The sequence below is a fragment of the Pantherophis guttatus genome, chromosome 10 (assembly GCF_059756535.1).
Source record: "Pantherophis guttatus breed Tessera chromosome 10, ASM5975653v1, whole genome shotgun sequence".
Classification (NCBI taxonomy): Eukaryota; Metazoa; Chordata; class Lepidosauria; order Squamata; family Colubridae; genus Pantherophis; species Pantherophis guttatus.
In genome coordinates, this window is record NC_142072.1 from 23,999,708 (window position 1) to 24,025,725 (window position 26,018).

Sequence of the window (26,018 nt, forward strand, 5' to 3'; positions counted from 1 at the left end):
CAGCAATAACTTCTACCCTGCCTGGTGGATACATGTTAAAGCCATAAATTGAGGGTGGGGGAGATAGCTCTGAAGTCCGACGTGGCCAGTAGCCCCTCTGTTTTGCATCTTGATTTTTTTCTTTTAAAAAAAAAAAATGATTTATATGCCACCCTTCTCGGGGACTCAGGGCGGCTTACAATGCGTTAAGCAATAGCCTTCATTCTTTTGTATATTTTATACAAAGTCAGCTTATTGCCCCCACAAACTGGGTTCTCAATTTACCTACCTTAGAAAGGGTGGAAGGCTGAGTCAACCTTGAGCCTGGTGAGATTTGAACTTACAGTAATTGCAGACAGCTGGTGTTAATCACAATGCTATCAGTCTGCTGAGCCATCAGGCCCTTGTTTGATGTAAAGGATCTAAATTCATTAGATTAAATGCATTAAATTCAATATGAATCTTTGCATTAACCACTGGTCATGGCTGGTTTCATTTTTTCTAAATATAAGGGTGTCCTCCAAGAGTAAGATGATTAAATTTTTGTTCCATTCAGTTGTGTCCAGTTTTGGGGAGATTGGACATGTTTCCATAGTTTACTTGGCAAGGACTTTCAGAATTGGTTTGCCATTGTCTTTCTCCTAAGGCTGAGAGAAAGTGAGTGGCGTGCCCAAGGTCACCCAGCTAGGTACTGTATGTGTCTAAGGTGGAACTAGAACTCACAGACTCCCAGTTTCTGACCTGATGCCTTCACCACTACAGAAAACAGGCTCTTTTCATAGGGTTAGAGAAAGCTAAACAATTAGCAAGCTAAGTGTTCTTGCCTTAAATATAGCTGACCCTACTATCAGGCAATACTGTCGATCAGGAGGTTGGCAGTTCAGCAGTTTGAATCCCTAGTGTGCCGCGTAACGGAGTGAGCTCCCGTTACTTGTCCCAGCTCCTGCCAACCTAGCAGTTCGAAAGCACGTAAAAAATGCAAGTAGAAAAATAGGGACCACCTTTGGTGGGAAGGGAACAGTGTTCCGTGCGCCTTTGGCATTGAGTCATGCCGGCCAGATGACCACGGAGACGTCTTCGGACAGCGCTGGCTCTTGGGTTTGAAACGGAGATGAGCATCGCCCCCTAGAGTCGGAAATGACTAGCATGCATGTGTGGGGGAATCTTTACCTATAACTTAGGTAAAGGTAAAGGTTCCCCTCACATATATGTGCTAGTCATTCCCAACTCTAGGAGGTGGTGCTCATCTCCGTTTCAAAGCCAAAGAGCCAGTGCTGTCTGTAGACGTCTCCGTGGTCATCTGGCCGGCATAACTCAATGCCGAAGGCGCACAGAGCACTATTACCTTCCCATCAAAGGTGGTCCCTATTTTTCTACTTGCATTTTTTACGTGCTTTCGAACTGCTAGGTTGGGAGAAGCTGGGACAAGTAATGGGAACTCATTCCATTACGCGGCACTAGGGATTCAAACCAATGAACTGACGACCTTTTGATCGACAAGTCAGCGTCTTAGCCACTGAGCCACCACGTCCCTTTACCTTACTATCAGGCAATTTGGCACTGATGATTGACATACGCTGTATCCACCTTATTTACAAAAAATATTTCATCCATGGTAAAAAGAAAAGTCAAAGAAAAAATGTCCATCTGATTGCTTAAGGAGTTGAGCTTTCCAAGGATCTCTGTTTCCTTCTTGGCAGGAAGAAAAGGGGACCTGTTCGGATCCAAGGGTTCATATACTCACCACTTTTCCCTGTGGACCTGGAGGTCCCGTAGACCCCCTCTCGCCCCGATCTCCCTGCAAAAGAGAAGATGGAAGGTCAGGTGGTCATGGGCAGAAGGAATAACCTTGAGGAATAAGAGGAAGAGCTGCAACCAAGACAACAGTCAGATAAGGAAAAATCTGAATATGGGCTAGAACTGCAATCTGAGTAAGTGATTCAGACAACCCCCTCCTTTGCTCTCAAAGACAGAGGGAGAACCATATTCAGCCTTGCAAGCAGAGATGAAATCCAGCAGGTTCTGACAGGTTCTGGAGAACCGGTAGTGGAAATTTTGAGCAGTTCGGAGAACCGGCAAATACTGCCTCTGGCTGGCCTCAAAGTGGGGTGGGAATGCAGATTTTGCAGTGTCCTTTTCCCCAGGAGTGGGGTGGGAATGGGGATTTTGCAATATCCTTCCCTGAGGAGTGGGGAGGAATGGAGATTTTGCAGTATCCTTCCCCTGCCACGCCCACCAAGCCACACACCACGCCCACCAAGCCACGCCCACAGAACCGGTAGTAAAAAAAAATGGATTTCACCACTGCTTGCAAGGTTCTCTTTCTATAACTTGGCAATAAAATTAGTTATTAACAGGCGTGACTTCCTAGTTGAGTCTACCTTGAAAGACTGAATCAGGAGGTCCAATTCGCCATTCAATCTCAGTTTTCCACATAAAACAGGGGTTCAGGAATCTAAGGGTGGAACTACACCTTCCAGAAGCCCCAGCCAACATGAGCCAAGATGAGAGAGGCCAAAAATTGCCATTCCGTCCTTGAAGGACCATTGTAACTCACAGTAACTCTAGCCTGAATAGAAGATCAGGATTTCCAAGAAGAACACTGTATCTTAAGAGGAGAGGATGGGACCCCTCACAAAAGTCTTAGAAAAAAAATCAAACTTTTCTGGAAAATTAAACAGACAACTGAAATCCGCCCTCTATCACCCACATATTTGATGGAAGAAAGTCTTCACCTCGCAGGGGAAATTTTGGAATATTAGAACGGTAGAGTTGTAAGTACTGTAAGCCTACGATTCTTTGCAGACTCACTTTCACACCAGCAATGCCTCGAAGACCCACTGCTCCCGGTGGACCCGGCTCTCCCTAAAAGAGGCGATGAAGAACAAAAGAAAAAAATATGTAGCCTTTTGCTGCAAAAACCTGTGGCAAGAGAAATACGGGATCAAAGAAAAACACGCATGCTATGAAAGTAATTCAAAGTTATTTACATAGGATTTGTTCAGCTCAGCACAGCTGGCGGTCTTTGCTGGCTGGCTTGTATTATTTCATAGGGCAATGCTTCCCCCTTCTGGCAGCGACTGGGAGTGCAGGCATCACAGCCATCCTTTTTTTTGGGGGGGGGGGTTGAAACAACCAGCGAATGCCAGGGGGAGCCTGGCACTTTCTTCCCCAGCCAGGGAATTGACCAAACTCCAATAATTATTTCTTGAATGCCTTTATTTATTTTTTTATATAAACTTTTCTTGAATTCCTTTATATCTATGTTTATAGACAAGAAAGATGACACGAAGATGTCTTCAGAAAGTAAACATTTAGCTGGCTTGGGCTAAATGATCTGGCTAGTTCAAGTTTGCAGCCATAGCTCAGTGAAATCACATCCACTGTCCTAGGCTTCTTCAGACAGCAAGCAAGCATTTTGCTGCCTATGCTTGCTTGCTGTTTGAAGAAGCCTAGGATAGTGGATGTGATTTCACTGAGCTATGGCTGCAAACTTTGGTTATTCGGGTCTTCTCCCACGTAAAATTGGAAGTGTCTTGGCGACGTTTTGACAAAGTCTCATTCGTCATCTTCAGGCTGGTGTTCTCGGCTTCGTGCTTACAGGAGCAATGTGAGATCGCATTGGAAGCATGAAGCCGAGAACACCAGCCTGAAGATGACGAATGAGACTTCGTCGAAACGTTGCCAAGACACTTCCAATTTTACGTGGGAGAAGACCCGAATAACCAAAGACCTACATACAAACACCCGCGAAAACCTGAGAAAACACACACACACACACACACACACACACATATATATACACAATGTGTGTATGTATGTATGTATGTATGTATAATATTTATTAATATGGATAAAAGAAAGAGTGTACAACACTATTAAAAAGCAACTCATTTTCTCCTTTGACAAACATAACCAGACACACATTAGACTGAACAGGCATCAGAACCTCTTGAAGGCAGAAGATACAGATTTGCCCCTTTGGAAAGGTGGGGAATTCCACACTGCAGAGGTTATGCGCTTGAAATAACGCGGCTTGCTCTTATAGTTCTTAAGGAGACACCACCAGGTTGTAGAATCCACTAGAAAAAGAAGCTGTGTTAAAAATCCTTCTACCCCTCCTCCTACCCCTGCCCCCTCCTCCTCTTCCTCCTCCTGAAAGACTCAATGATAGCAATTATTTTGCAACTTATATACCGCTTCACGGTGCTTTACAGCCCTCTCTAAGCAGTGGATAAAAAAGGTAAATCCAGTCTAAACCAGGGGTAAAATCCAGCAGGTTCTGACAGGTTCTGGCGAACTGGCAGCAGAAGTTTTGAGTAGTTCGGAGAACCGTCAAATGCCACCTCTGGCTGACCCCAGAGTGGGGTGGGAATGGAGATTTTGCAGAATCCTTCCCCCAGGAGTGGGGAGGGAATGGGGATTTTGCAGTATCCTTCCCCCAGGAGTATGGTGGGAATGGAGATTTTGCAATACCCTTCCCCCAGGAGTGGGGAGGTAATGGGGATTTTGCAATATCCTTCCCCCAGGAGTGGGGAAGGAATGGGGTTTTTTCAGTATCCTTCCCCTGGAGTGGGGTGGGAATGGGGATTTTGCAGTATCCTTCCCCTGCCGTACCCCCCAAGCCACGCCCACAGAACCGGTAGGGAAAATTTTTAGATTTCACCCCTGGTCTAAATATCTGGCTATGTGACCAATCATAATAATATTATTATCAATCATAACACTGTATTGTATTATATTATTATAATAAAATAATATACATGTAGCCTTTGACTTACAATAGTTCATTTGGTGACTGTTTGAAGCTACAATGGCAATGAAAAAAGTGACTTATGACCCGTTTTTCACACTTACAACATTGCAACATCCCTGTAGTCACATGATCCAAATTCAGATGCTGGGCAACTGGTTCCTATTTATGACGCGTTGCTGCATCCTGAGGTCACGTGATCAGTTTTTGTGACCTTCTGACAAAGTCAATGGGGAAGCCGGATTCAGGTACAACTGATTGAACAACGGCAGTGATTCACTTAACAACAGTGGCAAGAAAGGTCGTAAAACGGGGCAAAATTCATTTAACAACTGTCTCACTTACTGTAGCAACAGAAATTTTGGGCTCAATTGTGGGTGTAAATCAAGGACTACCTGTATTAGGAATTTTTTTAAAAAAAGCCTGAATGAAAGTAATGGCAGATCACTTATACTTATTACTAAAGAGACCTTCTACCCTCTTAGCCAGCCTGTCTGAACTTCTGTGTTTTTTTTTCCTTTTTTTGACTTTACTTTTTTCCTACTTAGACAAAATAATTTGCAATTAGCTGGATGCCCATGCTTCGCTACGAAACTATGTGCTCGGGCTTGATAAATTGACACTTGCAGCCTGAAACATAATGTAGAATGTGTAACTCCATAGCATCAGAGTGCGTTAATATAATGCAACTGGCAGTTGGAACAGACGGAGGGGGAGTAGAATGTCCCAGCCCGCAGCATCCATCGGTATTCATCCGGCTAGCATTCTGTCAGTGTGTGAGAGAGTGGAGGGGTGTTTGAAAACTCAAACAGTATTTGCTGTGTGAGCAAGAAGGAGACAGGAAGGAAGCTAGGCATGGCTCAGCTCAACTGTTCTGTAGTAAAGCTGCTTGCTGCTGTGAAAGTAAAACTGAAAATGAAACTCCTCTCCTCTGCTTGTGTTTTGCATTTGGAACAGATTTTTTTTGAGGTAGGGAGGGGGAGTAGAACTCCTTAGCTTCAGAGCGTGTTAATAATAATAATATAGGGAATAGTAATGCTCTGATGGTCATTTCAAAAAAATCATTTCTTAGTGAGCACCTAGAAGCCAAGAGGAACATACGTGACAAATTTCAAGTTTGTAGGCTCTACGGTTCTGGAGATTTCGTGATTAACGCATGAGTGGTTTTCGCTTTTATATATATATAGATATGGAAAAAAAAAGCAGAATGCTTTTGCCTTGCAGATCCATCTAAGTAAGCAGCAAGCTTCAATTTCCCTATGGGAACATGATTTTGATCAGTTCAAGAGCTTCAGAACACCAGAGCCCTCTGGCTTCCCCAAAGTTTTATGGCAGACATGGGTGATGCCCTCTGAAAAGGCAGGAAGCTCGAGATTTCGGCTTGGGGCCCACTTCTCCTTCTGCGGGGGCCTCTGAACTACCACAACAGACACAACCATGACCTTGAGCTGAAACCTGGAAACAGTGAGATGGAGGGACAAACCAAATAGAAATGAACTGTTTTGGGAATCATCTTGGTTAAAAAAAAAAAAAGAAAAAGATGAATAATGCAAAAAAAAAAAAAAAAAGGAGGGGAAGATGTAAGAAACAAGAAAGGTGATGAAAAGGTTTTTTTCCCAATGCTCTCGAAACGCGGTTGATAGAAGAAAGAAAGAGATGGAAAGTCTCTTGTCAGATCCCTAAAAGTGATACTGCCATTCAATTGGGAGAAGGGGGAGACTTGGATTCGATTTACTAACATTGCCTGTGTCAACAGATATTTTACAATCTATATCCTGGCGCCAAAGAGCCCTGAGATCCCCTTAACGTGGAGGAATGTTTATGATAGCCATGTGGGCTGTTTCTCTTTAAAGAAGAAAGGAGAAACAATGTGAATACATACATATCCGGGTTCTCAGGGCAGCTGGTAAAGAAAACATCTTCACACTTGTGTATTGGTTAAAATCTGCATTCTGGCTAAAGGGAGGGGTCTCTACTGCTTTAATCCTACTTGTCTTGCCTAAGGGTATTCAGATCTTGCGTTGAATCGATTGCTGTCACTTCTACTTAATAAAAGGGTCCTTTTGAAATACTACGTTTCAAGAGTTTTTACTTTCTTAAGTTGGAAGGAGAGGCAATCCTTACAGTCTCTTTTACTTACAATTTTTCCAGATGGCCCAGGTAAACCTGACGGGCCGCGGGTTCCTGGTTCGCCCTAGGAAGACATTAAGAAGAAAATGCACATCATCCGTTCCCCATTCATCAGGAGTGCATGGAAGAGGTAAAATAAAATAATTCAAGTAACAAGGAGAGGAAGAGGCCTAAATCCATACCTTCTCTCCAGGACCACCTTTGCTCCCAGGAGTGCCTGGCAAACCCTTTGGGAAGAGAAGAAAATATCAGAATTCGAATAGAGCTGGAAGGGACCTTGGAGGTCTTCTAGTCCAGCCCCCTGCTCAAACAGGACACCCTGTATCATTTCAGACAAGGGACTGTCCAGTCTCTTCTTAAAAACCTCCAATGATGAAGCACCCACAACAAGCTGCTCCACTGGTTAATTGTCCTCACTGTTGGGAAGTTTCTCCTTAATTCCAGGTTGCTTCTCTCTTTGATTTGTTTCCAACCATTGTTTCTTTGTCTTGCCCTCTGGTGCTTTGGATAATAAATTGACCCCCTCCTCTTTGTGGCAACTTCTTAAATACTGGAATACTGCTATCATGTCCCCCCCCCTTAATTATGTCCTTCCATAATTTGGAAAAATCCAATTTATTTGGTCTACATCAGGAGGTCAGCAACCTGCGGCTCTGGAGCCGCATGTGGCTCTTTCACCCCTCTGCTGCGGCTCCCTGTCACTCAAAATATGCGTCACAACCACCAATGTGCGATACCTGCCGACACATGATTTATTCAGCTTTTCAACCCCGGTAGGCCAACCATGGATAAATCAAAGAAAAGAAAAGTTTCAGAAGAAAACTGAACATTTAATTCAACTACATATGCTAGTTTTGTGCCGCTCAAAAAATAGTCAGGAATGGGTAGGGTTTTGTGGCTCCCGAAGTTTTCTTTTCTGTGGGAAACGGGTCCAAATAGCTCTTTGAGTGTTTAAGGTTGCAGACTCCTGGTCTACACAAGTCTTCCTATAGGATGATTCCTTCAATGATCTGGTTGCAGAGAAGCCAATTGTAAGCTCCGGAATCATTTTCTTTTGAGAGTGGGGCACTGTTGCAAAATGGCATCAGATGGGAAGCTCACTTCAAGCCAGACTTGACTCCAGGTAACTACCTGGACAAGTCCCTGAAGTTTTCTTGGCAAGATTTTCAAAGCAGTTTGCCATTATTTCCTTCCTGGGACTGAGAGAGGGTGATTGGCTTGAGGACACCCAACTGGCTTTGGGCCTAAGGCAGAAGACTTTACGGTCTCCTGATTTCTAGTCCAGGATCACCATCACTACGTCAAACTGGCTGTCATTGCCTTCAAGTCAATCTTGACTTTTGCTGTCTACATTGGGGTGTCCAACCATAGCAACTTTTAAGACTTATGGACTTCAAGTCCCAGATTTTCCCCTGGCTACCTGGGGAATTCTGGAAATTGAAGTCCCTAAGGCTTAAAGTTGCCAAGGTATGACACCCTTGGTCTACAAGAACAAAGTCCTGTCGTTTTCTTAGCAACATTTTCAGAAAGTCTTTTTCCCTTCCAGGGGTGAGAGAGAGAGGGAGGAGCTGGCCGAAGGTCATCTGTGTGGTTTCCATGTCTAAGACAGAAGGTTTTTTTTTTTTAATTCCAGTGTCTTTAATTACTCCACCAACTGTCCTCTCACAATGCCCTGGCATCGTTTTAGAAGCTCTTGCCAGCCTAGGAAAATAAGCCACTTTTTGAAATTCGGCAATAATTACAGACACAATTATTTCTCTGAACACGAGTGACTCTCTTGTTCTATTGGAAGGAGCCCATTTCTGTAGCAATTCCTGTCCTTTTTGGGAAAAGGTTTCCTGAACCTGTCCATAATACATAATTTTCCATTAGAGTTCCCATTTACAGCAATTACAATTTGGGCAAGTACCAGCCCGTTTTTAACAAAAACCAAAAACAAAATCTGGTGATTTCCTTTCAAAGGCGGCTTCCAGGGTTGTTGGGAGTTTGGGCTGGGGGTGTTTTTGTGAGTGTGTGTGTGGGGGGGGCTTGGAGGAAAACCAAGCAGCAGGTGTTTGATTTGAAACGTTGGCAGAATGCAAGTTTAGTTTTGGGTGATGATGGAACCTAATTTGTTCTGTTTTGGAACAACCCAATACTTACAGCCACTCCTCTGTGTCCCAAAGGCCCTGGAAGGCCTGGTTGACCCACACTTCCCTATATGGCAAAAAAGAGAAGGAATAAGGAAATTAGGAAAGATGCAAAGAGAACGGCAAGTACAGGTAGTTCTCTATCTACAACCATTCATTTAGTGACCATTCAAAGTTACAACGGCAGTAAAAAGTGACTTCTTTTTCACACTTAAGACCCGTGCAGCATCCCCACATCACGTGATCAAAATTCGGACACTTGGCCACTGATTCGTATTTGTGACGGTTGCAATGTCCCCGGGGTTACGTCATCCCTTTTTGTCACCTTCTGACAAGTAAAAAATCAATGGGGCAGCTAGATTCACTTAACCATCATGGTGCTAACTTAAAAACAGTGGTGATTCACTCGACCACCGTGGCAAGAAAGGTTGTAAAATGGGACAAAACTCACTTAACAACCGTCTTGCTGAGTGGTGAGAATTTGGGGCTTGGTTGCGGGCGTAAGTCGAGGACTCCCTGTATTAGCTACCAGATGGATGGGATGCTTTGTTTCCTTCCTTTAAAACAGAAAGAACTTAATGAAACTAAATTTGAAACGGAATATCCCAGCCTGACTAAAGCAGAACGCAGGTAGTCCTTAATGTACAACCAGGGGTGAAATGCGCCCGGTTCGCACCGGTTCAGCCAAACCGGTAGCGATGACGGCCGGTGGTTCAGAGAACCAGTAGCGATGGTGGCCGGTGGTTTGAAGAACTGGTAGCGATGGCGGCTGATGATTCAGAGAACTGGTAGCGATGGCGGCCGATGATTCAGAGAACTGGTAGCGATAGCGGCCGGTGGTTTGGAGAACCGGTAGCGATGGTGGCCGGTGGTTTGGAGAACTGCTAGTGATGGCGGCCGATGATTCAGAGAACTGGTAGCGATGGTGGCCGGTGGTTTGGAGAACTGCTAGCGATGGCGGCCGGTGATTCAGAGAACTGGTAGCGATGACGGCCGGTGGTTTGGAGAACCGGTAGCGATGGTAGCCGATTATTCAGAGAACTGGTAGCGATAGCGGCCGGTGGTTTGGAGAACTGGTAGCGATGGTGGCCGGTGGTTTGGAGAACTACTAGCGATGGTGGCCGGTGATTCAGAGAACTGGTAGCAATGACAGCCGGTGGTTTGGAGAACTGCTAGCGATGGCGGCCGATGATTCAGAGAACTGGTAGCGATAGCGGCCGGTGGTTTGGAGAACCGGTAGCGATGGTGGCCGGTGGTTTGGAGAACTGCTAGCGATGGCGGCCGGTGATTCAGAGAACTGGTAGCAATAGCGGCCGGTGGTTTGGAGAACCGGTAGCGATGGTGGCCGGTGGTTTGGAGAACTGGTAGCAATAGCGGCCGGTGGTTTGGAGAACCGGTAGCGATGGTGGCCGGTGGTTTGGAGAACCAGTAGCAATGGTGGTCGATGATTCAGAGAACTGGTAGCGATAGCGGCCGGTGGTTTGGAGAACCGGTAGCGATGGTGGCCGGTGGTTTGGAGAACTGCTAGCGATGGTGGCCGGTGATTCAGAGAACTGGTAGCGATAGTGGCCGGTGGTTTGGAGAACTGCTAGCGATGGCGGCCGGTGATTCAGAGAACCAGTAGCGATGGTGGCCGGGGGTTTGGAGAACTGCTAGCAATGGCGGCCGGTGATTCAGAGAACTGGTAGCGATAGCGGCCGGTGGTTTGGAGAACTGGTAGCGATGGTGGCCGGTGGTTCAGAGAACTGGTAGCGATAGTGGCTGGTGGTGCGGAGAACCGGTAGCGATGGTGGCGTGAGGCTCCACCCACTTGCCCGGTCATCGTTAGTTCCTGGTTTTAACCAGGAAGTTTTAACCAGGAAGTAACCTGTTTTTTACCCTCTGTGCATGTGCAGAGGGTCCGCGCACGCACTTCTGAACCGGTTGGGAAGGTAAGTAGAATTCACCCCGTGTACAACCATTTGTTGAGTGGCTGTTCAAAGATATGGTGGCGCTGAAAAAAATGACTTACAATTGGTCCTCACACTTACAACCATTGCAGCATCGTCACAGTCATATGATCAACATTTTGGGCCCATGGAAACCGGCAAGCATTTACATTGATCGCAGCATTCCAGGGTCATGTGATCCCCATTTGAAACCTTCCCAGGGGACTTCTAACAAGCAAAGACAATGCGCGAAGCCAGGTTCGTTTTAACGGTTGTAAAAATTGGGTGCAGTTAAGTGGTGACTCACTTAAGGACCACATCACTTAGTGACAGAAGTTCCAGTCCCAGTTGTGGTCTTAAGTCGAAGAATACCTGTCATGTGGATAGATTCCTTCCATTATTTGGACATTATACTCAGTTGATGCAGGCTAAAAATTCCATTTCCCTTCTTTGCCCTCACATCATCTTGTGTGATGTCCCCCTTGGATGACTCCTCAGAATCTTCCTCAGAGGTCGGCTCAAGGGAGGATGAGCTCATTCCTGGTACATCAGGAACTGGGTTAATTAATGACTCTGAACAGCCAACCGAAAGAGATTTACGGGGGACTTCGGCTGGGGAAAGCTTTCAGGGGCAGACAGTCAGTGAAAAGGAGGAGGAGTTGCCTTCCATGGTGGATCCAAGAGCATGCAGGGCAGAGAAAAGACAAGAGCAACAGAGATCTGCCAGATTATTTGGGAGAAGGCCCGCCCGTCTTGATGGGCTGCACCAGAAAGCTATTTATCATGGCAGGCAGTGGGAGGCATTACTGGGAAGATGTTTGATTTATGACTGTGTGTGTTTGTTTCTGGTGCTTCCTGCTTGACTTTGCGCCCTGGAGACTCTGAACTTCTTTTGCCAAGTGAGCGCTTGTGGCTGTATCACAGTTTGGCCTGGTGGATTTTAGTTGGTTTGTGGACTTACTTGTTGGAGCAACTTTCCATTGTTTTATGGACTATTGGCCATTGCCTTGTGGACCAACCTTGGCCTGCTTGTGGCTGGATTTATTTGGGACAGTTCTGAGGCTGGGTGAAGGGAACTGCTGGGGAACATCAACAAACCCTCTAAACCATACATACATGTATGTGTGAGTGAGTGGGACAGCACATCTTGCTGGCTCAAACCCAGTTTTATTATCAACCACAATTCCAAGTTTTTCCCCCACCATTGGATTTGGATTTCTGTTTCCTAAGTGCATGACTTCATTCTGTGCTTTACAGCCCATTTCCTTCATCTATCAACACTGTTTTGAATCAAATTCCATTTCTAGCGTCTAAGGTATAATCTAATCAACCAAACATATCTCCTCTGCAGATCAATAAACTATCCACCCACCTCATCAACCAAGGTGTTAATAGAAATATTGACCAAGCAAAAAGAAAGGCCAAACTGCACCCCGAGACAAATGTTGGCCCAGAATTATCTTTCTTCCACCATTACACCCCCGCCCCCCCCCCCCGTCTTCTCTTGCCACCTACAGTATTCAGCATAAAAATATAGAGTAGAGTAGAGTAGAGTAGAGTAGAGTAGAGTAGGAATAGGAATAGGAATAGGAATAGGAATAGAATTTTATTGGCCAAGTGTGATTGGACACACAAGGAATTTGTCTTGGTGCATACGCTCTCAGTGTACATAAAAGAAAAGATACATTCATCAAGAATCATAAGGTACAACACTTAATGATAGATAGTCATAGGGAACAAATAAGCAATCAAATCATACTAAGAACTAATCAATACCAATATAAATCATAAGGATACAAGCAACAAGTTACAGTTAATATTAATTTTAATAAGGTTATGGTTACATTAGTTCCATTAAATTAGCAGTTACATTGCCTTATGAGTCTTAAAACATTTAAAACATGTCACAGTCACGGCAACATCTGGCTATTCCTGATTGATTTCAAAAAGCTTAGCAGTGTCACACTTCTGGAGGATTACAGGAGTATAATGGGAAGTTGTAAAGCATCTTAGGAGAATGGTGTGGCAACCCACTTCAGGATCATTTGCAAGAAAACGTCATAGGTGACCAACTCCCTGAAGTCATCAGGAATCAAACTGGACCAGAGAATGACTTCTTCCTCTCCAGGGATATATTATGGGGGAACAACTGTGTTTCCCAGGTCAGGGACTGGCTCCCTGCTCAGGGGAACTGTGAGAGAAAAATTCCCTCACAGTTGCTGTGCCTATTAATGGCCTTTGGCTTAGACAATTAAATAAGCCAATCAGAGAGCAGCTCCTGGATTTGAATCTCCCGGGCTTTTCTAGGCCCTCCCCTAACTGCCACTGTGACAGTATAAAAGGAGATGTCTGACAGCAGACATGTTAGGTCGGGCTTCGGGATCAGAGGCAGAGCTGAAGTCACTAAAGCCTCTTCCTTCTGAGGAAGAAAAGCCCAAACTCCAATCGCATAGAGCGATTGCACCAGAGAGCTGACAGGACACTTAAGAAAGAGAATGACATCTAATATTCCTTTTGAATAGACCTTCTTTTATTTTATGTAAATAAAAACAGTTTAGTGTAAACTGCTCGTGAAGTTCATTTGTTCTAGTAGATTGTAAAAGAGATAAGGTTACGGTCCATCGAGGCCCCCTCCATCACAGGAACACAACAAAATCTGCTCCAGACTCTTAGCTTGCAGCTCTGCTGGCCCTAAAAAATGACTTCCTTCATTTCATCTCTGGATATTTTTCCCTTAGGTCCGTGATGGCGAACCTATGGCATGCGTGCCACAGGTGGCATGCAGAGCCCTCTCTGCGGACACATGAGCCATCACCCCAACTCAGCTCCACCTCGCATGCACGTTTGCCTCCCGCCGGCCAGATGATTTTGGGGTCTCTGCCACACATGCGCGGGGGGCAGGCCACACGTGCATGCGGGGGAGACAGGGGGAGTGCAAGGGGGTGCGGCACGCTCCCCCACAGCCCGTTTTGGGCCTAGCAGGCCTCTCTGCAGCCTCCTGGGACAAAAAACAGGCCATGGGGGGTCACCGCACCCCTCCCCCAGTTTGTTTTGGGCCTAGCAGGTCTCCCTGCACCTCCTGGAACCAAAAACGGGCCATGGCCCGTTTTTGGTCCCAGGAGGTTGCAGGGAGGCCTGCTAGGCCCAAAACAGGCTGGGGGGTGGGAGGTGCGCTATGTGCGCATGTGTGGGGGTGCGGGGCGCAGGGCGGGCACTTTCGGCATGTGACGACAAAAAGGTTAGCCATCACTGCCCTAGGTGATGGTGGGCTGATGGAAGGGTTGGTCAAAAAAGTCAAGACAGCACCCATACCAACATGGTCACGGTGGCTCTCCATCCAGATGTGCTGCTGTGGACTCCACTCACTTTTTGAGATCAATCATGAATAGCCAAATGTTGCACTTCTTGAGGGCCTCTTCTTACCTTCACCCCAGGAACGCCAGGAAATCCATCTTTGCCATCAATCCCAGGAAGACCCTAGAAGTGGTGGTGGGGGGGAGAAGAGTGGGGCATTATTTCTGACCTCTAATGGAAAAGTAAGCCAGCTTCCCGTCATCATTCCCAACATCTCGCTGGGCTGGAAAGAAAATGTACTCACCCGTGTTCCTTTGGGGCCCATTTCGCCCTCAGCACCACTGAAACCACGGGGACCCTCAAAAAGGGGAAAGGAAAGGCTCTGTTATTGGTATACATACCCAATACACCATTATAAATAACAGAACATACCAATATACTATCATGAATAACAGAGTAACATATTGGAAGGAACCTTGGCGGTCTTCTCCTCCAACCTCCTGTTCAAGCAGGAAACCCTATACTCGTGATGGCAAACCTATGGCACGCATGCCAGAGGTGGCATGCAGCGCTCTCTCTGTGGGCATATGAGCCATCGCCCCAGTTGAGCTCTGCCACATATGTGTGCGTGCCTCTCACCAGGCAGCTGTCTTCGGGTCTCTGCTGCGCATGCACAGTGGGATGGGCGCATGCAGGGGGACATGTGCACATGCACAGGGGGGCGGGGCACATACATGGGGCTGTGCATGCATGTGCACTGGGCACGTGTGGGGCGCATGTGGGGGGGCGCGTATATGTGCAGGGACAGGGGGCATGCAGGGGGCTGCGCACACATGTGTGGGGGCGGGGCACAATTGTGGGGCCACACGCACATTGCATTTTGAGAGTGTTAGGAAATGGTTATTTGTCTAACTAGTTGGTCAGGCAATATATAAACCAACAATGTATGTTTGCAGTCAGAAAGATATTATATTGCTTTAAGACTATATTGCATCATCCTGTATCCTGATTGGCTAAGCTCTATAGCCAATGTACTTAAGGGAAGTCAGGATTATGGCTTGTGTGAATACTACACCATTTTCCCTGTTTATTTGCTGTAACTCTCTACCTGATCTCTCTGCATGATCACTGTTTGATCATAGTTACATGTTGTTTTCTACTATTTATTGAATTTTGATATTGAACTTGTTCCTGTTTTGAAACTCAAGAAGAACTGTTTTATAGTGTATGACTACAACTGGTAAGAGGACTTTGTACTTGAAATATCCCTGGATTGATCTTTTAACTCTCATCTTATCTGTGTATGACTTGGATTGTTTTTGGACTTTGCTTTACTTTTTCTAAAAGTAAAAGACTACAACAACTCAGTGTGTTTGTATGTTGACTGTGATTGTTCACAACCACTCCCAGTCGCTTTTCATGCGTTTACTCAAAGGGTACTCTGCTCAATAACCTACAACATTGGTTATGAGCCAAGAATATCCTTAACAGAGGTTCAGGTGCACACATGTGTAAATGCACGCATGCGCTTTGGGCACTCAGTCCGGAAAAGGTTAGCCATCACTGCACTATACCATTGACAAGTACTAACAAGTACGTGAGAAGTACTAAGTCCAGGAAATCAACTGAACACTAATCTCCCAAGTTCAGAGCTTTAAGAAAACCAAAGGTTGATTCATGAATCAAGGCTTCAGAACATATAAGCAAGTCTGGACTGGGCTAATTCTTGGATGGGAGGCCACTCAGACATCCCAGGACTGTAGATGCAGCTTGGGAAGTCGAAGAAGGCTCAGCTCTGAAACTCCAACCGTATTTTTCAGCTTTATTTACTTCAATAAGTAACTCCAAAAATAAATGGGGAAGAGTTATTTCTTGCAGAAGAGTATTCAAGAAATATTTTTCTGCAAGAAAAACTTTTCTATTTATTTTTGGAGTTAACTTGTTGACGTAAATAAAGCTGATGGATTCAGTGGATTAATATGTGTGGGTGTTACCGTTTCCCCCAAAATAAGACCTCCCCTGATAATAAGCCCAATTAGGCTTTTGAGTGCATGGCAATAACGCCAAGCGCTTATTTCAGGGTTCAAAAAAATATTAAAAAGGGTCTTATTTTCGGGAAAACATGGTAGATGCACCAATTTTACTTCCTCCTCCTTTCAAGGAACTTGCAGAAGAATATTCCAGAAATACTCTTCTGCAAGTTCCTTGAAAGGAGGAGGAAGTAGAATTGGCACATCTAATACCCACATAGATTAATCCACCGAGTGGTGGGAGTTATTCAGTTCTTCTCTCCCAGGAATGGAGAAGGAACAAATGCATTACATATACACAGGTAGTCCTTCACAGACAACGTATGACAATGTAACGGGTTATCACATGAGTAACCTGACTTTATGACCGTTTTTGCAGTTGGTGGTTAAGCAAATGCATTAGTCATAAAGCAGCCACAGTGGTTGTTAAGTGAACACAGTGGTCATTAAGCAAACCAATGGTTTGCTATAGGCACAGTTTTGCCAAAAATTGAAAAGGGGCAGTTTTTTCTTAAAACGATCCTAAAATGCAGCCTGTGCAACATTGTAAACGATCTCACAGGAGCCCATGTTGCTGAGCACCCGAAGTTCGGTTATGTGAATGTTGGAGCATCAGAAATTCAGAACCGGGTCATAAGATTCCTTTTTGGATCAATTCGAGGACCCCCTGTACAGTGCCATTGGTGCTTTCGGTATGGCACTCCGCTTTTCAAAGATTTAATGCAATGCTTCAGAAAAATAAAATCACTCACAATTTCTCCCTTCTCTCCAACTTGTCCTGGGGGCCCCTTGGGACCATCTTCACCCTAAATCATGGTTACAGAGAAAGTAATGAGTAGAAGTGTTTATGCAACAGGATTAGCCTGAGCAAATCCATCTTGGCTGTAGCCACTCAATATGCATATTAATGGGCTAATTGCAAACCAGCGACTACCTTTGCATAACACACCAGTCTGGGCTAATGTTAAGCACAGGTGGATTCTTTGGGGCTTCATATGATGCAGGAACTGGGGTTCCTGGGGCCTCAGTAGAGTAATCCCAGCGCCTTTGAAAAAGCTGCCAGGTGAGGAAAAATGGGAGCAATCCAGAGCCCCATTACTCTTAAATTCTGACATGAGTAGCACTGGAGACCCAGCCACTTAATTTCAGGTGCTGTATCCTTGAGAGCTGCAGATCAAGAAATCCATTGCTCCAATTTTACCTTAATCTTAAAATTGCTTAAGCATCCAATATTCTCTTAAGAATCACATTTTCAGGATGTAAGGAATGTTGATCATCAGGTTTTATAAGTGGGTACAGAAGGGTTTTTAGGATGGAAATTCTCGGGATCAGAATCACCCCCAAATTCAAAATGCCAACATGAAAGGATTAGGGATTCCTTCCTTCCTTCCTTTCCCTTCCCTTCCCTTCCCTCCCATCCCCTTTCTTCCATTCATGTTCCTTCCTTCCTTCCTTCCCCCCTCCCTCCTTCCCTCCCTCCCTCTCCTTCCTTCTTCCACTCTTCCTCATTCCTTCCCTTCCCTTCCCCTCCCTTTCCTCTTCCAAGGATCACAAATTTGAACAAATTACCAAAAACTACCTTTAGCATCCCTTGTGAATCCATCTAAGAAGTTCTTCCTGGCAGTCAACCTCCTTACGTCAAGCCAGGCAGAACATAGGAAAATGTAGATGAACCACTTTTGGAAATGTCACATCTTGCTATTTTTTTTCCTCCTTATCCAAAGACTTTTGCCCAGGAAAATCAGAGAGGGAGCTTTCATTCCTGAACGTTACTAGCCCCATAAGGCTGGGTGATTAACGAAGAAATTAGAAATGAATATAAAAGAGAAAGAAATTACCAGGGGACCAACAGCTCCAATGCTCCCAGTCATGCCTTTGTAACCTTGAGGACCCTAAAAAAAGAAAACATACAAAAAGTGAAAGGGGAATCTCACTTTGCTGAATATCAGTTTCAAACCGGGAGGATGGACAACTCCACAGCAACTCATCCATCCAGAAGGGATCTTCCCTAAAAACTTCTCAGAATTTTATCTAAGACTGCTTAGTCTTCATTTTTGTTAATGTCAGGCTCAAGGAACAAAGACTAGCCCAATGGGTGGCTCTGAAGCTCTGTTTCTGAGGCTTTTTTCCTGAAGCTCTGTTTGGAGGCTTTTTTTCTGAAGCTTCATTTCTGAGGCTTTTTTTTTTTTTGACGCTTCGTTTCTAAGGCTTTTTTCAGCCTCTGAAACCTCCATTTGAGAGGCTGAGCGGGGCTACATTCGGAGTATAAGATGCACCCATATTTTCACCCTCTTTTTTGGTGTAAAAAGGTGTGTCTTATACGCCATTTAATTAATTGATTTGGAAGAGAAGCTGCTTAAACAAGGTAGTGCCTCTTTATATTTCCTCTTGTAAGCTGTAAGATAACAAACTTCCAATTCTAACCCCAATCAGATAATTATTTCCCTTTTTGGTCATAGCAGGCACCCAGTGTCTGCTAGAAATTTAATCCTCATTCATCTGCAACCTTCCTTTACTGATTCTTAAACCGAGGAGCTCTGCGGGAGGAGGAGGGAAGAGAGGTGGCAATGGCTATAAAACATGCCCAATAAAAGCAACCCCTTTGTGAGTTGAATTCTAAATGGAAGAGGGATCCCTGGTGCTGTAACTAATTCACAGGGACAATTTAACTGCATCTTTTAATGATCCATCTGTTAAACTACTGAAGTTCGCAGATGACACAACAGTGATTGGTCTCATTCGAGACAATGATGAATCCGCATACAGACGGGAGGTTGAACAACTAGCATCGTGGTGTGACCGGAACAATCTGGAACTGAACCCACTCAAAGCCATAGAAATGGTGGTAGACTTTAGGAGAAACCCTCCCATACTACCACCTCTTATAATACTAGACAACACAATATCAACCGTAGAGATCTTCAAGTTTCTAGGTTTCATCATATCACAAGATCTAAAATGGACACCTAACATCAAAAACATCATCAAAAAAGAACAACAAAGAATGTTTTTTCTGTGCCAACTCAGGAAGCTCAAACTGCCCAAGGAGCTGCTGATCCAGTTCTAGAGACGAATTATTGAGTCTGTCATCTGCACCTCTATAACTGTCTAGTTTGGTTCTGCAACCCAACAAGACAGACACAGACTTCAGAGGATGATTAGAACTGCAGAAAAAACAATGGCTACCAACCTGCCTTCCATTGAGGACCTGTATACTGCACGAGTCAAAAAGAGGGCTGTGGAAATATTGACAGACACCTCGCATCCTGGACATAAACTGTTTCAACTCCTACTCTCAAAACGATGCTATAGAACACTGCACACCAGAACAACTAGACACAAGAACAGTTTTTTCCCGAATGCCATCACTCTGCTAAACAAATAATTCCCTCAACACTGTCAAACTAGTTACTAAGTCTGCACTACTATTAATCTTCTCATCGTTCCCACCACCCATCTCCTACCATTTATGACTGTATGACTTTAACCTTGTTGCTGGTATTCTTATGATATATATTGATATTGTTTCCTGATTGCTTATTTGTACCCTATGACTATCATTAAGTGTTGTACCTTAGAATTCTTGACGAATGTACACTGAGAGTGTGTGCACCAAAGACGAATTCCTTGTCTGTCCAATCACACTTGGCCAATAAAGATTTTTATTCTATTCTATTCTATTCTATTCTATTCTATTCTATTCTATTCTATTCTATTGACAATTTAAACAAACAAGATGATATTTGTTTCAGTCTTGGCTTTTTAATATTCTCATAGAATCGTACTGCTGGGAGGGACCTTGCAGGGCTTCTAACCCAACTGCCTGGACAAGACAGGAGTCCTTATACCATCCTGGACAAAGGATTGTCCAATCTTTTCTTGAAAACCTCCAGCAATGGAGCACCCACAACTCTGGAAGGCAAGCTGTTCCACTGATTAATAGTTCTTGCTGTCGGAAAGTTTCTCCTTAGATGTTGGTTTTCCCTCTGACAAGCTTCTACCCATTGCTTCTTGTCTTGCCTTCAGGTGCTTTGGAGAATAAGTCGACCTCTTCTTTCCTGTGACAACCCCTCAAATCCTCCAGTTTTGGTATCCATCCTACAAATTCTAAATTAGCTGGCAACACACGATATTCAGAAGAGGTGAAGACAACTTCTATCACCTTTGGTGTATAGGTAAAAAAGCTAAGAGTTCAAATATGTACTTTAATTCAGAGAATTCTTAAAACATGTGTACAACTGAAATCAGGGGAGAAGATAGCTCCTTCCAAATAGCTCTCAGCATATATGTCTTACGGAAATAGTAATTTGCTTTAGTTTGGCAAGATTCTGTCTATAGGTAAGAAATAATTAAGAAATTTGCTTGGAAGAATCATGTGTCTTGGGTTTTTTGAGCCCTGACACATACCTAATATTCTTTCCTCCTCCTACTTTCCCCACAACAACAACAACAATGTATGAGGTAGGTTGAGTTGAGAGAGAACAACAAGTCCAAAGTCACTCACATGACTTTCAGGCCTAAAGAAGGACTAGAACTCGCATGGTACCAGTGTGGGGTTATTGTAATATCAACTCTCAAATCCCTAGTGTTTAATTCACTTACCATCTCTCCTTTTGGTCCTGCCATTCCTGGATGCCCCCTGGGACCTTCTGGGCCCTGAAAAAGAAACCAAAACTGGATTATGTAATCTGCAAACTGGGATGATCATGTCACACAAATCATCATCATCCATGGCCCAGAAGCGGTCACTGAAGGGATATTTAAAAATGTGCAATGTGGGTAAAAAAAGGAGAGGGCTCCGATGGATTGGTCATGACTATCATTCTGACTTCCACCAATCTTCTTCCCATCAGTGGCCCCTCCTGCTTTGATCCCGTTTGTCCTCTTGTGAGATGGAATATCAAAAAATATCAACAGGCTGGCTGGGGAATTCTGGGAGTCGAAATCCACACATTAAAGTTACCAATCTTGAGAAACACTGATATATGGTATCATAAAAAATATATTACATGGATTTATGAGCTCTCAGTACCTACTAATGTAGAGAGATGCCCTCTATTGTAAGTAATGACCATGTCTAGATGATCAGATATGGAAGCTTAGAAATTGTCAGAAAGTTGAATAATTATGCTTGCTTGCCAGGCTCCTAAAGTAAAATAATACATCTCCAACTTGTTCCATTTCTTGTTTTTCCTTTTCAAGCCTTGGAGGGAGACCGGAAAAAGAGAATAAGGCTATAGGAGGGTCTATGACACAAGAGTAATAAAATCTCTGGAGCAAAGGGAATGAGATTAAGAAGTAGAAATAATTAAATACATTACAGGAGGACCCTGAATGCCTTGTTCTCCAGACAGGCCCACGTCACCCTTTGGACCCTAGGAAATAAAACGAGACAAGTATCAAAGCTGTAGAAAGGACAAACATCTAGAGATGGGCTTTAAATCAAGAGAATTAGAAATCAGCCTGACTGCTTGTTTAAACTGTCAACTCCAATCACACCAAGTTAAGTTTCCAGGTTGGGAAATCTTCCTGGTGCCCTACACATTGTCAGAATTATGCCACTTCTAAATTATCAGTCAAATGGAGCCAGAGGTTCTGTTGGCAACGAATTTGGGGGTGCCAGCTGCTCAGTACCCAGAGGGCACCAATTTAAGGAAAGCTAACATACCCCATACCCCAAAAGTTTAACAGGCAGGCAGGGTTGGCTACATTAGTGCTTCTCAACTTTGGTCAGTTTAAGATGTGTGGACTTCAGTTCCCGGAATTGATGGCTGGGGAATTCTGGGAATTGAAGTCCACACATCTTAAACTAAGCAAAGTTGAGGACCACTGGGCTACATGATGGAGAGTTTTTCAGCTGGCAAACCTGGTGGCCCTGGATGAGACTTTCTTATATGCTCATCCACCAGGCTTGGTTGGCAAGAACATTTGGGATGAAACAGCACAGGATTTGAACAAAGCCCCTTAATCTTTCATAGCTAACGTTCAATCAGTTAAAGAGAAAAACGAAGGGAGGGATGAAGCAACTCCATTCTCACCAGCCGGCCTTGTCTTCCAGGCTCTCCAGAGGCTCCTGCTCGACCTCTGTGTCCCTAAAAAAGGAAAGTGAATCAAACTTTCAAAACAAATGTCAATCAACCGTTTGTAAGGGGAAGAAGGAATAACCTTGAGGAACAGAAGGAAGAGACACAACCAAGACAACAGTCAGACAAAAAAAAAAAATTGAGTGCTGGCCAGAATTATAAAATGACTCAAACAAGACCCTCCCTATAGTTCTTACGAAAATAAAAGGAGGAGAGAAACACATCCAGAACTTGTACAATTCATCAGGGTCAGCAATCACCATCATAAAAGGACAAAAGGAAAAGTGCACGTAACACCTCTGCAGCTCAAGCTGCACTGGGTGCTGGTTTCCTTCTGCTGTGTTAGTTGTGCAGGAATTGAGTATGCCTAGTCTAGTGAAAAGAAGGATGAGGGGTGTTGTGGTCCGCCAGCAGCCTGTGGAACTGGCAGCGGAGTCAGACAGTGAGGAGGCTGGGGAGGACAATGGGCAAGTCCTGGAGTCTGGGGAAGGCCTGGACGAGGGCTCTGCATCAGAGGCAGAGATGGGGCCAGGGTCACCTGGGAGCGATGCACGGACTCCGGAGCCTCCAGAGGCAGACAGCAGAGAGGCAGAGGAATAGGAGGAGCCTGTTCCTAGTGCACACATGCACACAGCTGCCAGAAGGCAAGAGCAGTTGAAGCAAAAAGGACGACTCGGGAGTAAGGCCAGGAGATGATTGGCCCCTCCCAGAAGGCTTAAAAGAGCAGCAATGAGCCGTTGGGTTTTTTGTAGAAAAGCAACGTTGACTCCCATGCTTCTTGTCAGCGTCTCTTGAACTTTGTGGGGGTTTTGCCAAGAAAAGCCTTTGGCAGGTTGCCAAAGACATCAAAGGTTGGTGATAAGGCTAAAGAATTTGTTGTGGACTAAAGCTGAGAATGAATTAATTCTCAGCTGTTTTAATAAAATAAGTTTGTTCAGGACTGAATTGTGTTTGGTAATCACTACGTGGGCCTCGGTCACAACAAGGGAAGACATGATAGCAGTGATGCAATATCTAAGGCACTGCCACAAAGAAGTGGAGGGGGGGGGGTCAACCTATTCTCCAAAGCACCTGAAGGCGGGACAAAAAGCAACAAATGGAAACCAATCAAGGAGAGAACCAACCTAGAATTAAGGAGACATTTCCTTTCAATTAGAACCATGAATCAGTTCTGGCCTCCAGAAGTTGTGGGTGATTCAACACTGGAGATCTTTTAAGAAGAGATTGGACAACCATATGTCTGAAATGGTATAAGTTTCCTGCTTGAGTAGAGAATTGGACTAGAACAGGGGACTGCAACCTTAAACACTAAGAGCCATTTGGACCCGTTTCCTACAGAAAAGAAAACACCGGGAGCCACAAAACCCGTCCCGTGCCTGACTATTTCTTGAGCGGCCACAAAACTAGCATATGTAGTTGATTTAAATGTTCTGTTTTCTTCTGAAACTTTTCTTTTCTTGGATTTATTCATGGTTGGCCTACCAGGTGTTGAAAAATTCAATAAATCGTGTGCCTGCGTATGTCGCACATTGGCGGTTGTGATGCATATTTTGAGTGACAGGGAGCCGCAGCAGAGCTGAAAGAACCACATCCGGCTTCAGAGCCACAGATTGCTGACCCCTGGACTAGAAGGCCTCCTTGGAGCTGCTTGCAGGCCTCCCCCACTTTTACAATTATTTTAGACAGGTAGTCCTCGACTTACAACAGTTCGTTTAGTGGCCATTCAAAGTTACAACAGCACTGAAAAAAGTGATCATTTTTCACACTTATGACCCTTGTAGCATCCCCACGGTCGCGTGATTTACATTCGGATACTTTTTTTTTTTTTTAATTTGATTTTATATGCCACCCTTCTCCGGAGACTCAGGGCGGTTTACAATGTGCTGAGCAATAGCCTTCATACTTTTGTATATTTTATACAAAGTCAGCTTATTGTCCCCACAAACTGGGTCCTCATTTTACCTACCTTAGAAAGGATGGAAGGCTGAGTTAACCTTAAGCCTGGCGAGATTCGAACTTACAGTAATTGCAGACAGCTGGTGTTAAATTACAGTGCTTCTGTCTGTTGATCCAGGCTCTTGACCACTGACTCACGTTTATGACGGTTGCAATGTCCCAGGGTCACGTGATCCCTTTTTGCAAAGTCAGTGGGGAAACCAGTTTCACTTAGCAACTGTGTTACTAATTGAACAATTGCAGTGATTGACTTAGCAAACGTGGCAAGTAAAGTGGGACAAAGCTCACTCAACAAATTTCTCACTTAGCAACATCAATTCTGGGCTCAGTTGTGGTCGTACGTTGAGGATTACCTGTACTTCTTTTAACTGCTGTCTAGTATAATATTTATATATAGCAGAGGTCTTCAAACTTGGCAGCTTTAAGACTTGTGGACTTCAACTCCCAGAATTAAAGCTGCCAAGTTTGAAGACCTCTGATATATAGCTTTCATTTTTATGCCTACTTGCACACTGCCCAGAGTTGTTCTGTGAGGGAGACTGGCAGTTTCTAAATGTGATATAGAAACAGATAAGGAAATAAAAATATAGAAACAAATAAAAATACAAAAATAAAGCTAGGCAGAGCCCCTTTAATCAGAATGGAAACTGACCTTTAGCGAGGAATAGTGAAAGAGGATAGAAAGAGTTATATGACAAGGAAAAGGTTCCGTCATTCAGTTTTCGTCTCCTGCACAATACGATACTAATAAAATTAAACTTGATTTCTTTGATCAGAGAGAAGGCATTTTCTACATTTACTGGTGACTGGGAGCCTCTTATGGACATTTTGCGTAAAAGTGGAAAAAAAATGAACTTGTGATTTATGGTTTTGAAGATGAGACAAGGTAGATTTTGGAAAGAAGAGAGTCACGATGTAACCTTAGAGAGAGAGGTTAAAATATATTTCTTCTTATAACTGCTATGAAAAATATTGGAAGCCACGTTTTAATGTGTTTTTTTTTTTGTCCCCATTTTTCCCTTTTCTTCTTTCCCTATCCATCTCTGTTTTTTCTTGTTTTCTTGCATGTTTTGCCTTTTCTTTCTTTCTTCTTCCTTATGTTATATTAGTTTGTATTAGTTCTTATCTTGTTTAAAAGTTTCAATAAAAAAGTATCTATCTGTCTGTCCATCTATTTATCTATCTACCTAAACAATACAGTACTAATAAAATTAACTAATGCCCCTTGCTTGTTTCCAACATCATATAGCCAGATTTTTCTGCTAACTCTTGGAACAGCAGGAAATGCTAATCTATATTACTGGCAGTTTCAATAACGACGATTAATATTTCCCGCTGTTCCAAGAGTCAGAATTAGGGGTGGGAGCTAATTAAGATTAGCCAATGTGACATCCATGGGTGCTTAACCTAGAGAAACTCATTCATGATTCTAAAGTTGTATGGCAATTATCGCTAACAAAGCAATCTTCACAGATCATGGAGCAGAGTAATCCTTACCTTCAACCCCTGTAAACCCGGAGGTCCCTTGAGTCCAGGTGGGCAGTTGGTTGGACACTGCAGGTCATGAAGGAAAAGGGGGGAAAAGAAGAATCTCTTTAATCCAAGTAGCAATTTGGATAGCAATAACTGCAAGAGTCAGTTGGTTGAGCTGGATGGCTATAGAAATAGGAAGGGAGGGAAGGAAGGATAAGAAAAAATAGAAGGGATTGGGGCAGGGGTGAAACCCAGCAGGTTCT

At 44.1% G+C, this 26,018-nt stretch overlaps 1 protein-coding gene across 5 annotated transcripts in view; it reads right to left on the reverse strand.

Moving 5' to 3' along the window:
• COL9A2 (collagen type IX alpha 2 chain) overlaps positions 1-26,018 on the reverse strand; it is a 78,229-nt gene that overhangs the window by 18,183 nt on the left and 34,028 nt on the right. For all 5 annotated transcript variants that reach the window (XM_087876798.1, XM_034413367.2, XM_087876801.1 and 2 more), the window contains 13 exons: positions 25,780-25,836; positions 22,282-22,335; positions 21,565-21,618; positions 20,846-20,899; positions 18,082-18,135; positions 16,996-17,049; positions 14,518-14,571; positions 14,343-14,396; positions 9,005-9,058; positions 7,045-7,089; positions 6,873-6,926; positions 2,791-2,844; positions 1,724-1,777 (listed from right to left, as the gene is read on the reverse strand). In XM_087876798.1, the coding sequence (XP_087732924.1) occupies positions 1,724-1,777; positions 2,791-2,844; positions 6,873-6,926; positions 7,045-7,089; positions 9,005-9,058; positions 14,343-14,396; positions 14,518-14,571; positions 16,996-17,049; positions 18,082-18,135; positions 20,846-20,899; positions 21,565-21,618; positions 22,282-22,335; positions 25,780-25,836 (696 nt within the window). The remainder of the gene's footprint in view (positions 1-1,723; positions 1,778-2,790; positions 2,845-6,872; positions 6,927-7,044; positions 7,090-9,004; positions 9,059-14,342; positions 14,397-14,517; positions 14,572-16,995; positions 17,050-18,081; positions 18,136-20,845; positions 20,900-21,564; positions 21,619-22,281; positions 22,336-25,779; positions 25,837-26,018) is intronic.